The sequence below is a fragment of the Thamnophis sirtalis genome, unplaced genomic scaffold (genome assembly GCF_051295495.1).
Source record: "Thamnophis sirtalis isolate CommonGarterSnake01/CBP01778 unplaced genomic scaffold, rThaSir2_p1.2 scaffold_10, whole genome shotgun sequence".
In the NCBI taxonomy this organism is placed as follows: domain Eukaryota; kingdom Metazoa; phylum Chordata; class Lepidosauria; order Squamata; family Natricidae; genus Thamnophis; species Thamnophis sirtalis.
The window spans coordinates 24,160,914-24,178,666 of NW_028261390.1; the positions used below are offsets into that span (position 1 = coordinate 24,160,914).

A 17,753-nucleotide genomic window follows, 5' to 3' on the forward strand; every position below is an offset into this window, starting at 1 on the left:
GATATTTAATTTTACTTAGAGTGCCTGAGTCAAGAGGTTGATTCCCAGATCATATACTATGACATAGTTTCTTTGATTGTAGTTTATAGTGTGAATTCCAATCTGCTCACTCTATAATTAATTAAAATGAAGTTAAATTAGATTTAAAGTAGTTACATTTGTCCAGTGGAAGATTTACATTTTGCAGCAATTTCACAAAGTTCCGATTCATAAACTGCCATGCAGAAAATTAAACTGCCACAGAAAATTGAACTGCCATGTCAAGGAGCCCATGGCATTCTCTCTGAATTTTTCCCTTTGACTGGGATTGAAATTTGGGGAATTAGCATAACTGCAGGTCAGTAGAGGGAATAGTATACCATGAAAGCTAAAATGTTGACACCTATCCCTTGAGCACTGCTAACTAGATACTTGTTAAGAACATCATACTTCACCCATGATAATTTCTTTAAAAAAAAAGGTTGAGGAAAAAAAATGTCGTCAAATTAAATGAGAACTATTTTAAAAAATGCAAGATAAGGTTAATTTGCTTGGTGCTAATGAAAATGATTCAGAAGTGTGAATTACTGTCACAAAAACTGTAGCCTAAGCCCTTAGGACCCTCAAGAAGTTTACAGATGTGCCTCAGCTGTTTGCATTGCACCAAGTGGCTCTGTCTTACATGGCATTGTGCTTGATGCAATGCAAGTTTAATCTAGTTAAAGAAAGAAAGTTGAGAGATTTTTAATTATCAGTCTCTCCCCTCCACCTTTCTTCATCCTTTCAGGCTTAGTCAAAAAGGCTAGAAAGAAGCAAATAAAAGTGTTTTTTTTTTACTTTCATAAGATACCTTTCACCATAACTATTCTTAACTCACTTTAATTGTAAACTTGAATTTGTAATGGTATATTATTTATTGTTATTGTTAAGACTTGGCACTCAGAAACTCTAAAGAAAGTAGTGCAATAACACTGGGTGGAGAAATTGATCTTGTTTATATGGGGCTCCAAAGGGCACAACAATTTCCCTGTACTTCCTTTGGTTTGACAGATGTGCGCCCTTTAGGGGTCTCATCAGAAGATGCCTATACCCATGTAGCCTGGAGGCATCCCTTGCTTGTAATTATTCTTTCTCTCCAACTCTCCCTCTTTGTGAGGGTGCTCTGATTGTTTTGTCTGCCCCATTTGCATGGCAGGTGCAGGCTTCAACAGTGATTTTTAAACTTCAGGCTGTTCCTCCCTCCCTCCCGCCCACCCTCCCTCCCTCCTCTTTTAGTGCTGCAGACTCTCTCTCCACCCCAGCCTCAGGAGCTCATAAGCTCTTCTCCTTCTTTTTCCCAGAAACTTGAAGATTGCATGGTTGAGATGCAATTCTTCTTTCTTTCCCTCTTTCTTCTCTCTTCCCCCACTGTCCCTGGCTAAAAGAACAGCCGATTGTGAGCAGAGATGGAATGGACACCCAAAAAGGGAAGCCTGCAAAAAGGGACACTGGGTAGCAGGCGAAGGTTGGAGTAAGGGAGCACTAATCGCTGAACCAGGAGACAAATACGATTACCAGCTCTGAGCCTTGAGTCAGAAAGTCTCATAGACTTTAAGATGTTAATCCCCAAGCTAATCCTTCCTTTGGCGTGTCGGAATAGTGCAGCCACAAGAGTTGTTTTGTTATTTATATTGGCGTTTAATAAAACTCAGGCAGTGGTGAATGGGTTGCCCACTCTCCAATGGTAATTAATTCCCTATTTCAGTGACCCAATTGTGCTGGGATAGAGCAGCGGGACAGTCCCACTGCCCCAACCCGCCTTTGTGCAGCTTACATGGCTCTCGTGCTTCAACAGCTATGGAAACCCATTCTTTTGATGTCATTCAAGGAGTTTTCCTTGGGTATCTTCTAAACTTCAAGAACTCCTTTCTTTTCCCAAATGCATGAAAAGCGGGCCTGGCTTGACCACCTCTGTAGAATTTAATGATTCGTTGAAAGGGTCTTGAGGAAGGAGGGGGGCGAGAGAATGAGAAGATATAGACAAACACATATCTGTAGGAGAGATGGGGAAAAAGAAATCTGACAGATCCCTATTAAAATAAACTCTGTGCTTCGAAGTAGAGCACAAAATTACCAACTTTGGTATTTATTTATTTATTTATTTATTCATTCATTTATTTATTTATTCATTAATTCATTCAATTTCCAAATGTTGGAAGTCAAGAAATTCTATTTCCAAGAATACTTAGACTTCAGTAGAATGGAATTCATTCAGGTGTAGGAAGTAGTTTAAATAAAATCAATGAAGAGTGCGTTGATTTTAATCAAAATAGGAAGTTCATGCAATAGTAGCATCCTAACTTAAAATAGCAAGACTATGTCTTTATATGCACTTCCAGTGGGGGGAAAAAATCTCTTAGCAAGTCATAGAAACAATTCAGAATTCAAATAAGAAAATACAGAGTGAACCATATGGCCAGAGTAGCTTGAGTTGGCTGCGTTTTTTCTTAGACAAAGAAGGGATTGAGAGTTGAAGGAAAGGAGAAAAAAAACCCAACTTTCCGGCTGATGAAGCTGTTGTCTGGAGGCAATGATCCCAAATCTCAAGGCTTTATTCCAAGCTCCGACTGAGACGTGATATGTCATATGATTAGCATCTTTCATATTTACAAGAGAAGTATAGGCTGCCAGCCTTTAGAGAAAGGCGAGAGAAAGAAGGGGCATATGCTGAAATGGATTTAGCATTTGAAAGAGAGAAAAGAGATTGGATAAATACACTTAAACGAGGATTTAGTTTTACTCCTGTTGCGTTCTAATGGATTGTTGATTGAGATTTTAGGGAGCTGGAACAGGGGTGTCACCAGTAATTTAAAAGATGCTATTCAGCTCTTGACTATTTCTTCCACACTTTGTGTATTAATGGGTTTAGTGACAGCTTGAGCTAAAACCTTTTTAAGAAATAACCAAAATATGATAGTGAAACTCGCCTTCACTTTTGAAATGTAGATAGCTTTCAAAGTTTAGAGTGCAATTTTCGTTTGGCTGAAGAGAACTTCAAAGTCTATTGGTAAGAGTTTTGCATCACATTTGAATAATTATCTTAATTCATGTGAGATTATGCAAATTGTCATTATTTCAAAGAAAAAAATAGATGACCTTTGCTTGCTACCTTCATGCTGTGAAATGAAAAGCAGAGAGTACACTGGCACCACCTAACGGACAATTTTTATTTTAGCTAGAATCTTAACTCTGCAAAAACCAAAATGTTTATTTCTAAGATGCAGTATTTTAAATCTGTAAATAGATTAATAGATTTAATCTGTTAGAAGATTAAATTCTTTCTATCCAAAACCATTAACTTCAATACATTTTGATATCCACTTTCTAAAGTATAATTCAAACAAACAAAAAATAAGAATATATATTCAACTGATCATGCAACTACATCTTGTTGTTAGCTTTTGTAAGATGAATAAAACTGTATTTTATGTACATTAGCAAAAGAAAATATTACAAAGTCATGGGGATATTATAATTTATCATGATGTCTTAGGAGTGTAAGATAGGTTAACATTAGTTTAAGAATGATTAAAATAACTTTAATTTTATTGCCTCCTAAAATCCCAAAGATGACATGCTTAATAAAGTGAATTTTGCAGGATATTGCAGGATCAAAGTGAATATTGGTATTCCAAAATATATCATGAATACCAATATTCACTTTGATCCTGCAAAATTCACACACACACAAATATATACCACTAATATGTTTCAAAATAACTATAGAAGATATAGTATTTAACAATTTATATTAATCAATAGGATTTGAAATATTAGATGGACTCTAAACAATTATTTATACTTTTATAAGCAGGGATACCTATCCTGAGATTTAGGACGTTAACATAAAGAGAAAATCATCTAAGACTGAAATATAGAATTCATGAAAAGAAAAGCCAAGCCAGGTGTAGATTTTTTTCTCAAATGAAAGCATACTTTCCATCCCTCCCAAGCCCTCCCCTCCTTTGTTTGATTTATAACTTAGCAGTTATCAACAAACGCCAAGAATTATAATAGTGATACTTTATTGGGTCTTATGTATTGCTCAGACATATACCTTGAATACCATGTTTTGTTGCTGCAGTACACTTATAAAATTGGAACAAATCTTATCAGGGATCTTCAAATTAAGTCAGAAGTAAAGAAATGTAAAGAACTTGTTATATTAAGTGTTCAGAAAACAGGAGGAGATATGATTGCACTGAAACATGTGACAGGTTATTAGATAAAAGGTGAAGCCATGAAATAGTGAATTTAAGTTCCAAGAAGGCAAATTATAGAAAATATTTACTAAAAGAAAATGAGGGTTAACAGTGAAATCAATTACTTAGAGAATTAGTGGGCACCCATCCTTTGCATGTGTTCTAACTTAAGTTAATTTGTAAGACATGCTTAGTTTGAATTCCTGCTTGAAGTTAGGGAGCTCAAATGAGTAGTTTAAAGAATCCCACAGTGATACCAAGTGATATAATTGTAAGAGAAAAAAAAAAGAAGCCAAGTATGGACTTTCCTCCCAATGATCTTACACAACTGATTGCAGAAAGTACCATAGGTATCTATTGTGTTAGTGAAAACTGTTATCCATTATTTATGAATATTCATATCCTATTGAAAAATCCATGAGAAATATTTTAAATAGGAGTTCATTTAATGACATGGTATTTATAGAGCAGTCCAAGAATTAAAACAGCTGTGTATGAAGAAGTTTATTGTCATGAAATGTACAGTTCCTAGTAAGTTAACTTTCATTAAAAATTACCTTGTTATAAAGTTATTTATTATATTTAAACTTTTTAAAAACCATTAATGCATGTAACAGTATTACTGGAGGCACTTAAAAATATAAAAACTGCAATTTTTGATTTTGAAGATGAAATCATTGATATAATTCAGTATATTTATGAGTTTGTTTTTTGAGAAACGGATTCATTTTTAGATTTTTTCTTTTTCATGATGGCTTCTTCTTCCATCTTTCTCTTGAAATAAGATTTAACAATATCATTCAGTTGTTGCTCACATTGGTTAGCATGTTGTAATCCATTTTCTCTCCCTATAAATAACAGAATAGTATATTTATATATTAGCAATTAAACCTTAAACACACTGGCCTCTATACATGAGAGATCTGCTTGATATAGTGATGACTTTAAAGAGAGACAATTTAAAGTTGTATAACACAGGGTCCCCCAACCCCTGAGCCACACAAGTGGTGGGCAAGTGTGCATGCGTAGAGCTCTATTTATGCGAGCGATGGGTGCATGTGCCCTCCACTCACACAAATGGAGTTGCATGTGCTCATGTAATGTCTGCCGCTCCCATACTACCATCCCCTCTTCCTCCACCAGTCTGCCATGGTGTAAACCAGGGGTAGTCAACATTTTTATACCTACCACCCACTTTTGTATCTCTGTTAGTAGTAAAATTTTCTAACCACCCACCGGTTCCACAGTAATGGTGGTTTATAAAGTAGGGAAGTAACTTTACTTTATAAAATTTATAAAGCAGAGTTACAGCAAACCCCTACCGCCCACCATAAAAGCTGAATGCCCACTAGTGGGCGGTAGGGACCAGGTTGACTACCACTGGTGTAAACTGTTGTTAAGGTATCACCTTGAGCACAGAGAGCTTGGGTCAAGTTTCTGGTGAATCAAAACACTTCAAGGAAATTTTAGCCCAGCCATTCCCTCGCTAATCAGACTATGTCAACAAATTACTATTGTAAAAATAATATTGGGGTGGTTTCCCTCTTTTCTTGCATTTCAAAGTACAGGCAGACTATAAGTATAATGAATAAATACATGAGTAATTTATATTTTAAAGTATCTTACTTTACCTGTGCAATGCTGAATAACACTTCCCCATAATTTGTTCTTTCTTAAACAGTTTAGATTTCCTACTATCAATAAATGTCTTTTTCCTCTAGTGAGAGCCACATTCACTCTCTTTTCTGAATCTATGAAGCCAACTTGTCTTGTCCTTACACAAGATAAAACAATTATTTCTTTCTCTGCTCCCTGGAAAGCATCCACTGTAGACACCTGGACAGTCTTTATTTGGGCAGCATCCATGCGTATAGCAACAAACAAGTTACGGATCTGCAAACAGAAACAGATGAAGTCCATGACAGTCTACGGCTTTGCAAAAAATTGAATTAAATAAAATTATGGCTAATGATATATACTCTTAACATGTCTACCATTGGAGCAGGTTGAATACAAAAACCCTAAAAGACACAAAAATAATTGAAAATTTTTACGGTTATGGGATCAGTGCATTAAAAATTGAGGTAAGCCATCCCTTTACTGAACTATGAACTTTTGGTTTTTAATTTATTCTGGTTTTTAAACAGAATCATCATGATAAATTCCCAATTAGTTTAAAGCTTAACAAAGCTGAGAGTCTTTTGTTTGAAAAAAATCAAATTAATGATATCCAAAACAATTGGAATTGTTTTAGTGACTAAAACATACCTTGCTCATTTGGGATTTGTAGAGAGTTATTACCCCAATCATAGATCCATCCACTCCGCTGGCAATCAGAGATTGTATTAATTTGACAATGAAAAATGATTCTGCCATATTGTAGAAACTGTTGTCTGCCTCGATCTAGAAAACAGATTTAGAATTATATAATGGAAAAAAAGTCAGTGATACGATTGTTTGGTAGAATAATGAAATGTAGTACTATTAATTTAAGACTTTTTAGCAAGATACATTTATCATAGTTGTCTCACTGGAATGCTCAATCAAATGAGACTGAGAGAGGTGCACACTCTAGGACAGTGATGGTGAACCCTATGTGGTTCGTGTTCCAAAAGCGGGGGGGGGGACCGCAGGGGGGCACGGGCATGCCACACCCATAATGCTTTGCGCATGACCCCAGCGCACATGCGTGCATGACTAGCACTTCCCCCCCATTTTTGGTGTGCTTTTTTTGCCCTCCCCAGGCTCCAGATGCTTTATAGGAGCCTGGGGAGGATGAAAATAGCCTCCCCCGCTTCCCTGAAGCCTCTAGAGTGCGAAAAACCAGCCCTAAAGGCAAACCGGAAATTCAGGAACAGACTTCTGGTTTGTTCGTAGGGGCGGTTTTAGCCCTCCGGAGCCATAGGTTCGCCATCACGGCTCTAGGAAGAAGCTCATTTGTATGGATTAACTATTTTAGCCATGAGTGTATGAAATGGAGAAGTTCCATGGATATGTTTTGCTCAGAATACAATTACTTCATGGATTTTTCTTCTAGAATATCTGTCCTAAACAATTTGGTTCACAAAAGAACATGAAAACCACAAGTTCTTAATTCTAAACGATTATCTTCAATTAATGCAATACTTACTTGTTCTGACCCATTAACATTATAAAAACACAGTGTTGGTAGCCAGTCCAGGAGAGGACTTCGGTCTGTTTCAGAAATTCCATTCAACAGAATTCCTTCATAAAATAGCTCATTAGTTAGAGCAGCAATAACAGGGTGACAACGATACTGTGTTCTAAGTAATATAGGTGCATATCCCTGTGATTATAGCAAGGAGAAAAAGAAAGAAAGCAAAAATAATGGAAAGCACTGTTAAATAACTAATAGTATCAATTATACAGTATAATATAGGAAAATAGCAGGCAGAGCTGAGAGGGGGTGAAATTAGGCACATCACCACTTTAAAGTCCTTGGATTGCTGTCCCGCTCTTGCCTTGGATCATTATCTATCACCAAATTAGTGCTGTTAGTTAACCAGAGTCCTGTGTATAGATTTGAATAAATCATCTATACTGCGACTTGAAGAATAATCCCAATACTTTGTGCCTAACATACTGTATAAACTCTTATTGTATAAATAATACAATATTGAGATTTCTTTTTATGCCAGGCTTTTTGTTGTAAGTAATATATGCAACAATATGATACTAAGACAAATAGCTATTGAAATATACATTAGGAAATTATTAAGCCTTTTGTGTCATGAGACAAATACTGCAATTTAAAAAAAAATGTAAATCCACAAATTTAAAATGCTTAGGAATTTTATCAGAGACAGATTTCAGACTATTGTGTCAATACAGAAAATAATTCACAAAAGTTGTCATAAGAAACAGTTGTTTTATTTTACACTATTATTTCAGAAAATAAGTAAATTGGTTATAAAATCCTTGCTGCCATGAACTGGAATACTAATTAATAGTTTTAGGGCTGTTGTGCTATCATCACACGTCTGATATAAATAAAATTATTACCCTAACTCTATATAACTGGTGAAAAATATACTTGTCTTCTGGTTTATAAAATGTTTCAGTTATAAGAGTTATAAACCCTTTATCCACAGCTATGGAGAACTGAGGTAATTTTTTAATGCACTCAGAAGGCTAAATCTACCTGCAAACTTGTGGATTCTTCTTTATGATGTTTAACCTTTTTTTTCCCCAAGAAAGAAGTAAGATAATTTGGTCACGTACCTTTGTTTTATTTTTCTAAATATATTTATATACTATCTTTTTATTTGTAATTTGTGAATATGAACACAATTGTGCATCAACTGTCATGCCAGATTATTAATCAGCAACATTTGGAATGTATTTGTATTTTTCTATTTTAATAAGGGAAGAAGAAACTGCAAAACCCACTGTTCGAGGACAAAAAGCATAATAGTTTCATCTTATCTACAAATGTGACCAAATATGCCAGTCAAGCTTGTAGACTATGGTATATCTTACTTAAAAGTTATAAAAAAGAAATGTTATTTGATAACACACATTTTTTAAAAATTAAAGAAGCACTAATATTTGTGAAAATGGTACACTAACGTTACTGATTCAATGCAGATACTGACACTGATCCTGCCTGATTCAGAAATCTGCAAAATATGAATTATTCTGTTAGGAGTGATTTTTAGAAACATTCTAATAGAAGCATTTCTTTAACTGCACCACTAATTCTTCATGGACACACTTTTAGAGAAGATAGTTAACTAGTCCTTATGATAATCTTCTATATCAATATACCTACCGCCCACTTTTGTATCTCTGTTAGTAGTAAAATTTTCTAACCGCCCGCCAGTTCCACAGTAATGGTGATTTATAAAGTAGGGAAGTAACTTTACTTTATAAAATTTATAAAGCAGAGTTACAGCAAACCCCTACCACCCACCATGAAAGCTGGAATGCCCACTAGTGGACGGTAGGGACCAGGTTGACTATATGAATGCATATTTGTGATGGGCCTCTGTCACATGTATTCTATATGACATGTGTTTTGTACAGTATAAATATCTACTGAGTATGTGTACTAAATATTTTCGTAAAAAAGCAGGGCATATAATTTAAGAAAGCAACATTTTTCTGTATAAGATTCACTGTTTAGGCTCTAAATATTTTTAAAATAAAATAAAAAAACACAAGTTTCTATGTCCCTAGATATTGGAAGTACGCACCATCAAACAGAGACGATCAAAGAGAGTTTGTTCCAAACCATTGTCATGGGCACTTTCAGACCCTTGAATGGTAGGTGGCAACTGCTTAGGATCTCCAACAAGAATCAGCTTCTCACATTCAAAACTATAAATGGAAACACATTTCTGGCTATCACATATTAAACTTAAAATATGAAAAACTTTCAGTAAAAGGCAACCATATATCATATAAATCATAGTGTTGGGCAAAAAATGCCGAAAGACAAAATAGATAGCCTGACCAACTTCCTTGTAAACTCCAACTGGTAATGCAGAGCTGAAACTATGCTTTATGTCTGTTTACTTGCTATACAGTTTAAACTTGTGCTAGGCTTCAGACCTGTGGGCTAAAAACAGTTGTCTTTAAATTTCTTCCACATCATAAAGTTCAAGAAAAAATGGTATAAAATTGTTAATACAGAGGGCCAAATAAAAATATATTAAAATATTATTGGTCTTTCAATATTTAATATTTTGCCAGCAAAATGTACAGTGTAATTTTTAATAATTGATTACTTGTTCTCAATCAGCTTGTCTTTTAAAGCAAATATATACTGTAACTTTTGTATTGTTTAAACTTTATAGCATTTCACTCTTTGAATTGGATTTCATTATAAACTCAGGTCTAATTCCTGGCCAATGTTTATTTTTCCTTAATACCTTGGATAATATTAAGGTGTGTGCATAAAAAAATGTTACTTGAAATTGACCGAGTGAAAGGTGTTTCTTTTGTCTTACATCCTTAACAACTATATACTGAACCTTGGGATGTATAAAGGACTAATCTGCCTTAATCAGATATTTTGAGGGAAGAAAAATAGCCACTCCTCTGGATTTGCCTGAACTAGCAACTAAAAGCAAACAAGAATCTTTGAAAAATGTGCTTCCAGTTTTTTTTTTGAAGATAAACAATATCTTGCTAAGACCCGATTCTGGAATTATAAGCGTTTCTGAATTGGTTGTCTTCACCATACTTGGAACATTTCTTTCACTAGTTTAGCTTTAGTTTTCTAAATAATATATTATATTTAAAACTTTATAAATAATTGAGATCACTTCACACAGCTATTCTTGCTATCAGCTATGCCATCGCAATTCCCCACTCCATTTTGAGAATTTAGTTACAAGACTGGTCATTGAGTTGTTGCAATAATAAGACTTATAAAATGTTTTCTTGTTTACGTCTTAAAGCAACTCAACTTCATAAGTTAAAACAATCACTATACCTGAATTTAATTATTGGTAGAACTCAACATGATCATAATTGAGCCTGTAATTACATCCCTAAGTCATGCTGATTGTTAAGTGGGTCACTATGGTACCGCACCCAAATTTGCAATCTCTTCGGCAGTCATTAAGTGACTCACCATGATAATTAAGAAACATGGCAGTCATTAAGTGAATGAGACAGTTCTTAAGTGAATCCATTGTCTGGATTTTGCCAGATTTGTCAGAAACTAGAAGTAAATGGTTCTTGCAAAAAAATTGTACATCTTGGTCATGTTACCATGGGATACTGCAAACAGCCCTGACCATATGACCGGGGAGGGGGGGCTGTTCATTGAAATGTTGAATCTGGACTATATGTTGTCCTGGGGAAGTCTGTTGTAAGATTGAACGATTGCTAATTGACTGGTTATAAGTCAAGGAGTGTAATAACAAAGTAAAATGATGGCATACCTTGCAATTGGGAGCAGAGAGGATGGTTCTGTCATTTGACTACACTCATCTAGAATCACTATAGGAAACTTAAGACTTTTCATGCATGGAAATGAGCAGGCAGCACAGGTAGATCCCACTACCTTCACCTATATCAATAGAGGAAACATAAAACTGTATCTGTATACTCATACAAATAATGAACCACAAGTTGTACAACCAAAATTCAATTTCTTTATTGGGTAATTGAATGTGTTTATACTCAAAAATTTATAATGAAACCTAATGAGAAAACATCACTCCATGATGCTGATTCTACGACCCCTATGCTTGAAGTTTGCTTTAAAAAATTAGTAAAATATGCAAGAAATAAAAATACAAATAACTGCATTTAGTTTATTCATCTGATGCCATGTTCCACTAACATATTTCAATAAAAACGATTGATTACTTTATAGCCTTTTTCATAATTATAACAAATGTTCCATTTAAGGACAGTCATTTACTGGATTTTGAATTTAATGGTCAAATTTTGCTGGAAATGAGTTTGTCCAAATTTCAGGCAATAACAAGTACACAAAAATTTGTCATTTGACAAAGACATTTCCAATGTATTTGAAATATTTTTAAATAAATATGGGCCCTTTTATTTTTAAATTGTTATAGTCTTTATGCAGCATGACTTTACAAACTGACATGTTTGTTTGTTTGTTTGTCAATCAGAGGCTATAACACTGAACTATCCTTGACTATTAAAAGAATACCTGAGGAGCTCCCTCCCCAATATCCAACTCATAGTTTAAAACGGGTTCCCAACCTCCGAACTGTGATTCATTATCAGGCCTTGAGCCATTTGGAAACAGCCGTCGAAGTGGTGGGCGAGAAGATGCATATCTCCACTTTCGTGAGCAGTGGCAAGCTTATACGGAACTAGCCCCCTTCCCCCCCCTTCCACAAAGCCAGAAAGGTTGGGGAACTCTGGTTTAAAAGACACTTCATTTTAGTGGACATCCTTCCCTCGTTAGTCTGTTAACCCTAAAAGCTACTGTATTTCTTAAAACATTAGCTTTTACAGTAATTTGCTTCACATTAAAAAAAAAGCACTGAATGCAGTTTCAAATTCATCACAGATCAGTGGTGGGTTGCAGGCGGTACGCCCTGGTATGGGCGTACCGGAGCCTGCCCAGAGCACCGGATACCCTAGCCTTAAATCAAGAAGTATGAGCATTAAAAAAATTGTTTACTAGGAATGGACATTACTTTACTTAATAATATAGTTGAAATAAGATAGCATTATATGTATTTCACTTTCATAGCAGCTTCTTATTAATATTGGCAGAAAGAAAATTTGCTTGTCATAATAAAATGTATTATATTCAAATAATTCTGATTCAAATTTTTGCCTGTAATTTTCATAATTTCTAAAGGGATTCATCATAATACCTGTCCAAATTATTCATTTGCAGTACCATTGAGTTAGATCTACTAAGTCTACAGTTCCAACATTAATATCCATAAAAGTGATTGTTAATTATGTTTACAACATTTGTATTCCATTTCACCATCAATGCACAACTGAGACAATTAACTGTCTTCAAAAAGGAAATGCTAACAGCTCTCTCACTTTCTTAATAATGAATATATGATTTTTCACTCAGGAATTTATGGTTCCATCCTGCCTTTTTATATGAGATTTAGTTATATTCTTATTATTCTATTGGCTTTAGGCTAGATGGCTTTACTGTTGATTTTTTTATTATTTTTGTATGCCACATTGTATTACCTAACTGGAACATCTAAACATATTGTAACAATAATTTAAAAATCCATGCTGTATTTGCACATGCAAATACAATTCATCATTACCTTTCTCAGGGAAGCTTTATTGGTTCCCAGTTTATGTTGTTCAATAGTCTTCTTCACATACATTTTTTCCACTGGGCTTAAATCCTCCTTCATCAAGGCAAGTAATTCTTTCAGCTGTTCATTTTCAGATCCTGAGTCAGCATGCAAGCTTTAACATATTGCATAGTTGTATGGAATAATACTGAATGGAAAGGTTTTATTTATGAAAAGGTGCCTCTGCACAAATGACTACTTTAGGTAAAATCTGGACTCTTAAGAGAAGATGCAGTCATCCATGCCACAAAAGGTAGCATAGTATATTGTTAATGGAATAAAGAACAGAAGGGATTATCTAGTCTGAATGAGCCTTGTATAAAAATTATATTTATACCCAAATAATACATTATAAGCAGCAACCTACGTTAGAACTTACCTGTTCATATATGAGTGCATTCAAACATTTTGCACAGATGGTAGCCAGCAAGAATTTATTTACTTATTAGATTTATTGGGCTACCTATCTCAAACACAGGATTCTAAGCTCATCTAATTCTTTTAAAATGAACATTTTACACCAGTTTCTTCCATAGTAGCTTTAGAAATCAAAACAAAATTTAAAAAATAATTTTAAAACCATAGAAACATTCTTGTGACTTCTTAAAGAGATCTGAAAAATAAAATGTCCTGTAACACAATAATATAGAAGTACTCAACACCTCAACCTCATTAAGAATCCATTTCAAGTGCTTATTTTGATAATTTATGTTCCATACTTTCTAATACTTAAAATGACTTACATCCTTTAATAAAAGCTGTCAGAATGCCCTGTGTTCACTTACCCCACATGGGCTTTGGAGGATAGGGACTAATGATAAATAAATCTAGAAAAATATTTTATGATGAAACCAATAGAGGAATAAATATTCTAATTGTATAAGTTGCTAAAATTTATTTTGAATTCCCACCTAGCATTCCTGTAGTTGAAAAAAAGTCACACAGCAGTGACAGCTGCTTATATGGCTCTATTGTGAAAATACTAGTCTATGTTTGTGCCTCTACACCGGGGGTGCCAAATTCATGTTGTCATAGTGTTGTCACGTGACGTATCACAACCCACCCACCCCCTTTTGCCAAACGGGCATGGCCAGCATGTGATATATCGGGCCTGCAGGTTGCAGGTTTGGCAGCCCTGCTCTACACAAACTCCTGCTTGATCAAAGGCTCCTCATAGACTCTTGGACCTGATTAAACATCCACTGGACAGTGGTTAGAGTGCAGTACTGCAGGCTACTTCTGCTGATCATTGGCTGCCAGCAGTTTGGCAGATCGAATCTCACCAGGCTCAAGGTTGACTCAGCCTTCCATCCTCCTGAGGTAAGTAAAATGAGAACCCAGATTGTTGGGGGCAATATGCTGACTCTATACAGCTTAGAGAGGGCTGTAAAAGCACTATGAAGCGGTATATAAGTCTAAGTGCTATTGCTATTTTAAGCAAGTTACCTGTAAGGAAGAATTGGCTTTGCAATTTTTTTAATGCTTCCCACTCTAATGAAGTCTTCAAATCCAATGTCTAGTAGGCTGAAATAAACAATAATTCATTATTTGAAATAACTTAAAAGAAGTGTTGATCCTTTCATTTATATTTTGTCATTGTAATTAAACTGCATCACTTTACAAATTGAAATGTTCATATGCAAATCTGAAGCTGGGATATCACACTGGGATATCCTTAACAAATTACAAGGGCTCAGAAAGTGGGGCTTTTTGTCTGTGTGTGAGCACACTTTTGAGTCAGTGTTTATTAGTGGCAATTGCTCTGCAGTTTTCTTGGCAAAATGTTTAAAGTAGCTTACTATTGCCTCCTTCTTGAGACAGAATAACCAGTTCAAGGTCTCCCAACTGTCTTTGTGCCTGAAGCAGGACTAGAACTGATAGTCTCCTGGTTTCTAGCCTGATGCCTTAGCCATTATACCAAACTGCCTCAGGAGAGCAAAGGGACTTATATAAACAGTTTTTCTCCATTTGAGTAAATCTTTCTAGTAAATGCTTCAGGGACAAAGGCATATTAATGCTCCTTTCACTCTGCAAAGTACTATGAATTGGAGAAATTTGGGTAGAAACTTGCTACATTAATCATTTTGTCACTATATGGCATGGTTAAATAGTTAGGAGAGGAGATTCAGAAAACTGCTCTTGAGGCAGAGTTTGGTTCAAATTTCAATAGGTGTTCATAGAATTGCAAGTTTCCAAAGAAACTCCAGTAACATTCTTTTCATTTTTCAGTTTTTCTAAATTGATTCTTGTTAGCTGTAAGCTTTTAAAATGTTTTCTAATATCAAATTAGTATTTATGAGTATTCTCATAAATGTGAAAGTTTGATTAGAAAGTTCTATTAGAATTCACCAAAATAGCATTTTAGGTTGCTACCCAGAAGAAAAACAAAAAGCTGCATTTGATTAATTTGCAAAAACAAAGAAGAGGCATCTCAAGATTAATTACTGTATTTTTCGGAGTATAAGACACACCTTTTTCCCTCAAAAAAGAGGCTGAAAATCTGGGTGTGTCTTATACACTGAATACAGCATTTTTTGCCTCCCGAAACCCCGCCCCCTTCACCAAAATGCCCGTGCATAGCCTTTAGGAGGCTTCCAGATTGCTCCTGGCGGCTGGGGAGGGCAGAAATGAGTGAATGATGGGTCATTTTTTGCTCAATTTTGGCCTGCCAGCTCCCAGGAGCACTCTATAAGCCTCCTAAAGGCTATGCATGCCCTTTTTTTGACAAAAAATGGGCCCATTTTTGTGAAAAGTGGGCTGTTTTTTGCTCGTTTTTGTCCCCCACCCACCAGGAGCACTCTACAAGCCCACTAAAGGCTATTCATGCCCATTTTGTGGGAGGGGGGGATCCAGCCTGTTTTCGTGAAAAACAGGCTGTTTTGGGAGATCTGCAGAGTGCAAAAACTTTTTTTTAAATTTGCCTCTTCAAAATCTTGGTGCGTCTTATACTCCAGTGCATCTTATACTCCAAAAAATACGATATATGCACATAATTAATTATCAGGAAAAAATATGGAAGCAATTTGAGCATGATTTCTAAATTACTTACCTCAGTAGTATTCTGTCTACAGCAACATTGGTGGAAGAAGAAACCAATATTTTCCATGGCACTGACCGTTTGCCATTAGCTGCTTCGTGGATTTCAAATATTTGTGCCAGGAATAAAATCACAATAGCCAGCAATAAACTTTTTCCGGATCCAAACACACCTACATGTGGAGTTTAATAAAATAGGTATTCACGGATTCAAACATATTGTGTAGTATTCTTTCAAACAGATATTTTCTTTGAAACTGGACTGAGCATTAAAGAGGTTAGAGAAATCAAACATTCATCAACATCATGAGAAAACATAAACTAAGCATTCTTAGCTGTATATACAGTAGAGTGATTCCATCTAATTAGCTGAAATCTAATCCTGGAATTAGAGTAGAAAGCTGACTAATGCTATGATTGCAATATAAGTAGTCCTTGATCTATAGGTGTAATTAAGTCTGGAATTTATGCTAGAATAGTTGAGAAGATTCAGATAACCTTCTCTCTTAATTCTGTGTAGGTAGAACATAGCTTTCTATTTAACCTGCATGTCAGTGGATATTGAAGTAGTTTTCACAGAAAATCTATTCAGTATAAATTCTCCTAAACAAACCTAAATAAAATTCTTAGTTTCCTCCCGATTGCACTTTTGCATTCCCCAAATATGCTCATAGCAAAATCCTAACTTCCGGAGTAGATTTGCTGGGGTACATGGGAAGTTGCAAGAGGGAATATAAATTTAGTATTGTATACAGTTCAAAAGTTTGAATATAAATAGTTGAAAATAGTAAAAAAAAAAATCTAAATTAAAATCCTAAAAAAAAAGAATTGTTTAGAGAAGAAGGATAAAATTGAAGATGGTTCATATGGAGTGAATATAGCAGGTCACCAACCTGTGGGCTGTGCGGGATTGGCCAGCAAGCATGCACACTCTATTTAAGTGAACAGTGTGCATGCTGCTTGCACAAATGGAGTTGTTTTGTGCTTCCCGGCCCCTCACATGAACCCCTTTCCAAAACCGGAAACATTGGGGAACTCTGGAATATAGGACAGGAGAAGCAAAATAAAATATGAAGTTCTTGTGAAATAATTTACCATGTATTATTGTTATTGGAAATGTTGGATGCTTCCCTGTTTCTGTGTTTATTTTTTGAGATGTCATCATGGCACCGATCTTCATCATTGCTGTGGCTTGATCTTTATTTAGCTGGAAAGCTTGAATAATTTTATCAGCAAGATTTATAACTATTTCTGGGCTGAAAGCTTCAGATTTTATTGCATTTGTATTTAGTGCTGGTGGTTTAAACTTTTGTTTTCTTTCTTTGGTTTTTGGAAATAATTCTTTGAAACCCCTAAAATACAAGAAAAGACAAGATTTAACCTACTTAGAACTTAGCACTAGAATTAAAATATATTTCCAGTCAAATCATTCAAATGTATTTATATCAATGAATGTACAAATATGTTTGTTTTTAAAAGATAGTATCACTTCTTACTTTGTAAGTAGATGTTGCATGATTGGCAAAGTGATTGAACTGACATTTTCCTGTATATTTCTCAAATTTGTGAGTTCTGTGCTAGCGTTACACACAAACAAGGCATGAACAATCACTAAGAAAGAAAATATAATAAGAAATAGGTATTTAGAGATGAACTTGTCAAACAAATATTTGAATCTTAAGTTAGATCCAAAAAGACAAGACAC

General features: G+C 35.0%; 1 protein-coding gene across 1 annotated transcript in view; it reads right to left on the bottom strand.

The window, feature by feature from the left end:
- Positions 1-4,065: 4,065 nt before the first annotated feature.
- The window catches only part of ZGRF1 (zinc finger GRF-type containing 1), a 28,896-nt gene continuing 15,208 nt past the window's right edge, over positions 4,066-17,753 (bottom strand). The window contains exons 11-21 of the mRNA XM_087724220.1: positions 17,545-17,659; positions 17,144-17,400; positions 16,062-16,221; positions 14,459-14,536; positions 12,980-13,127; positions 11,135-11,262; positions 9,437-9,560; positions 7,351-7,527; positions 6,489-6,623; positions 5,852-6,113; positions 4,066-5,068 (exon numbers count right to left, since the gene is read on the bottom strand). Coding sequence (XP_087580346.1) covers positions 4,917-5,068; positions 5,852-6,113; positions 6,489-6,623; positions 7,351-7,527; positions 9,437-9,560; positions 11,135-11,262; positions 12,980-13,127; positions 14,459-14,536; positions 16,062-16,221; positions 17,144-17,400; positions 17,545-17,659 — 1,736 coding nt within the window. The 3' untranslated portion in view covers positions 4,066-4,916. The remainder of the gene's footprint in view (positions 5,069-5,851; positions 6,114-6,488; positions 6,624-7,350; positions 7,528-9,436; positions 9,561-11,134; positions 11,263-12,979; positions 13,128-14,458; positions 14,537-16,061; positions 16,222-17,143; positions 17,401-17,544; positions 17,660-17,753) is intronic.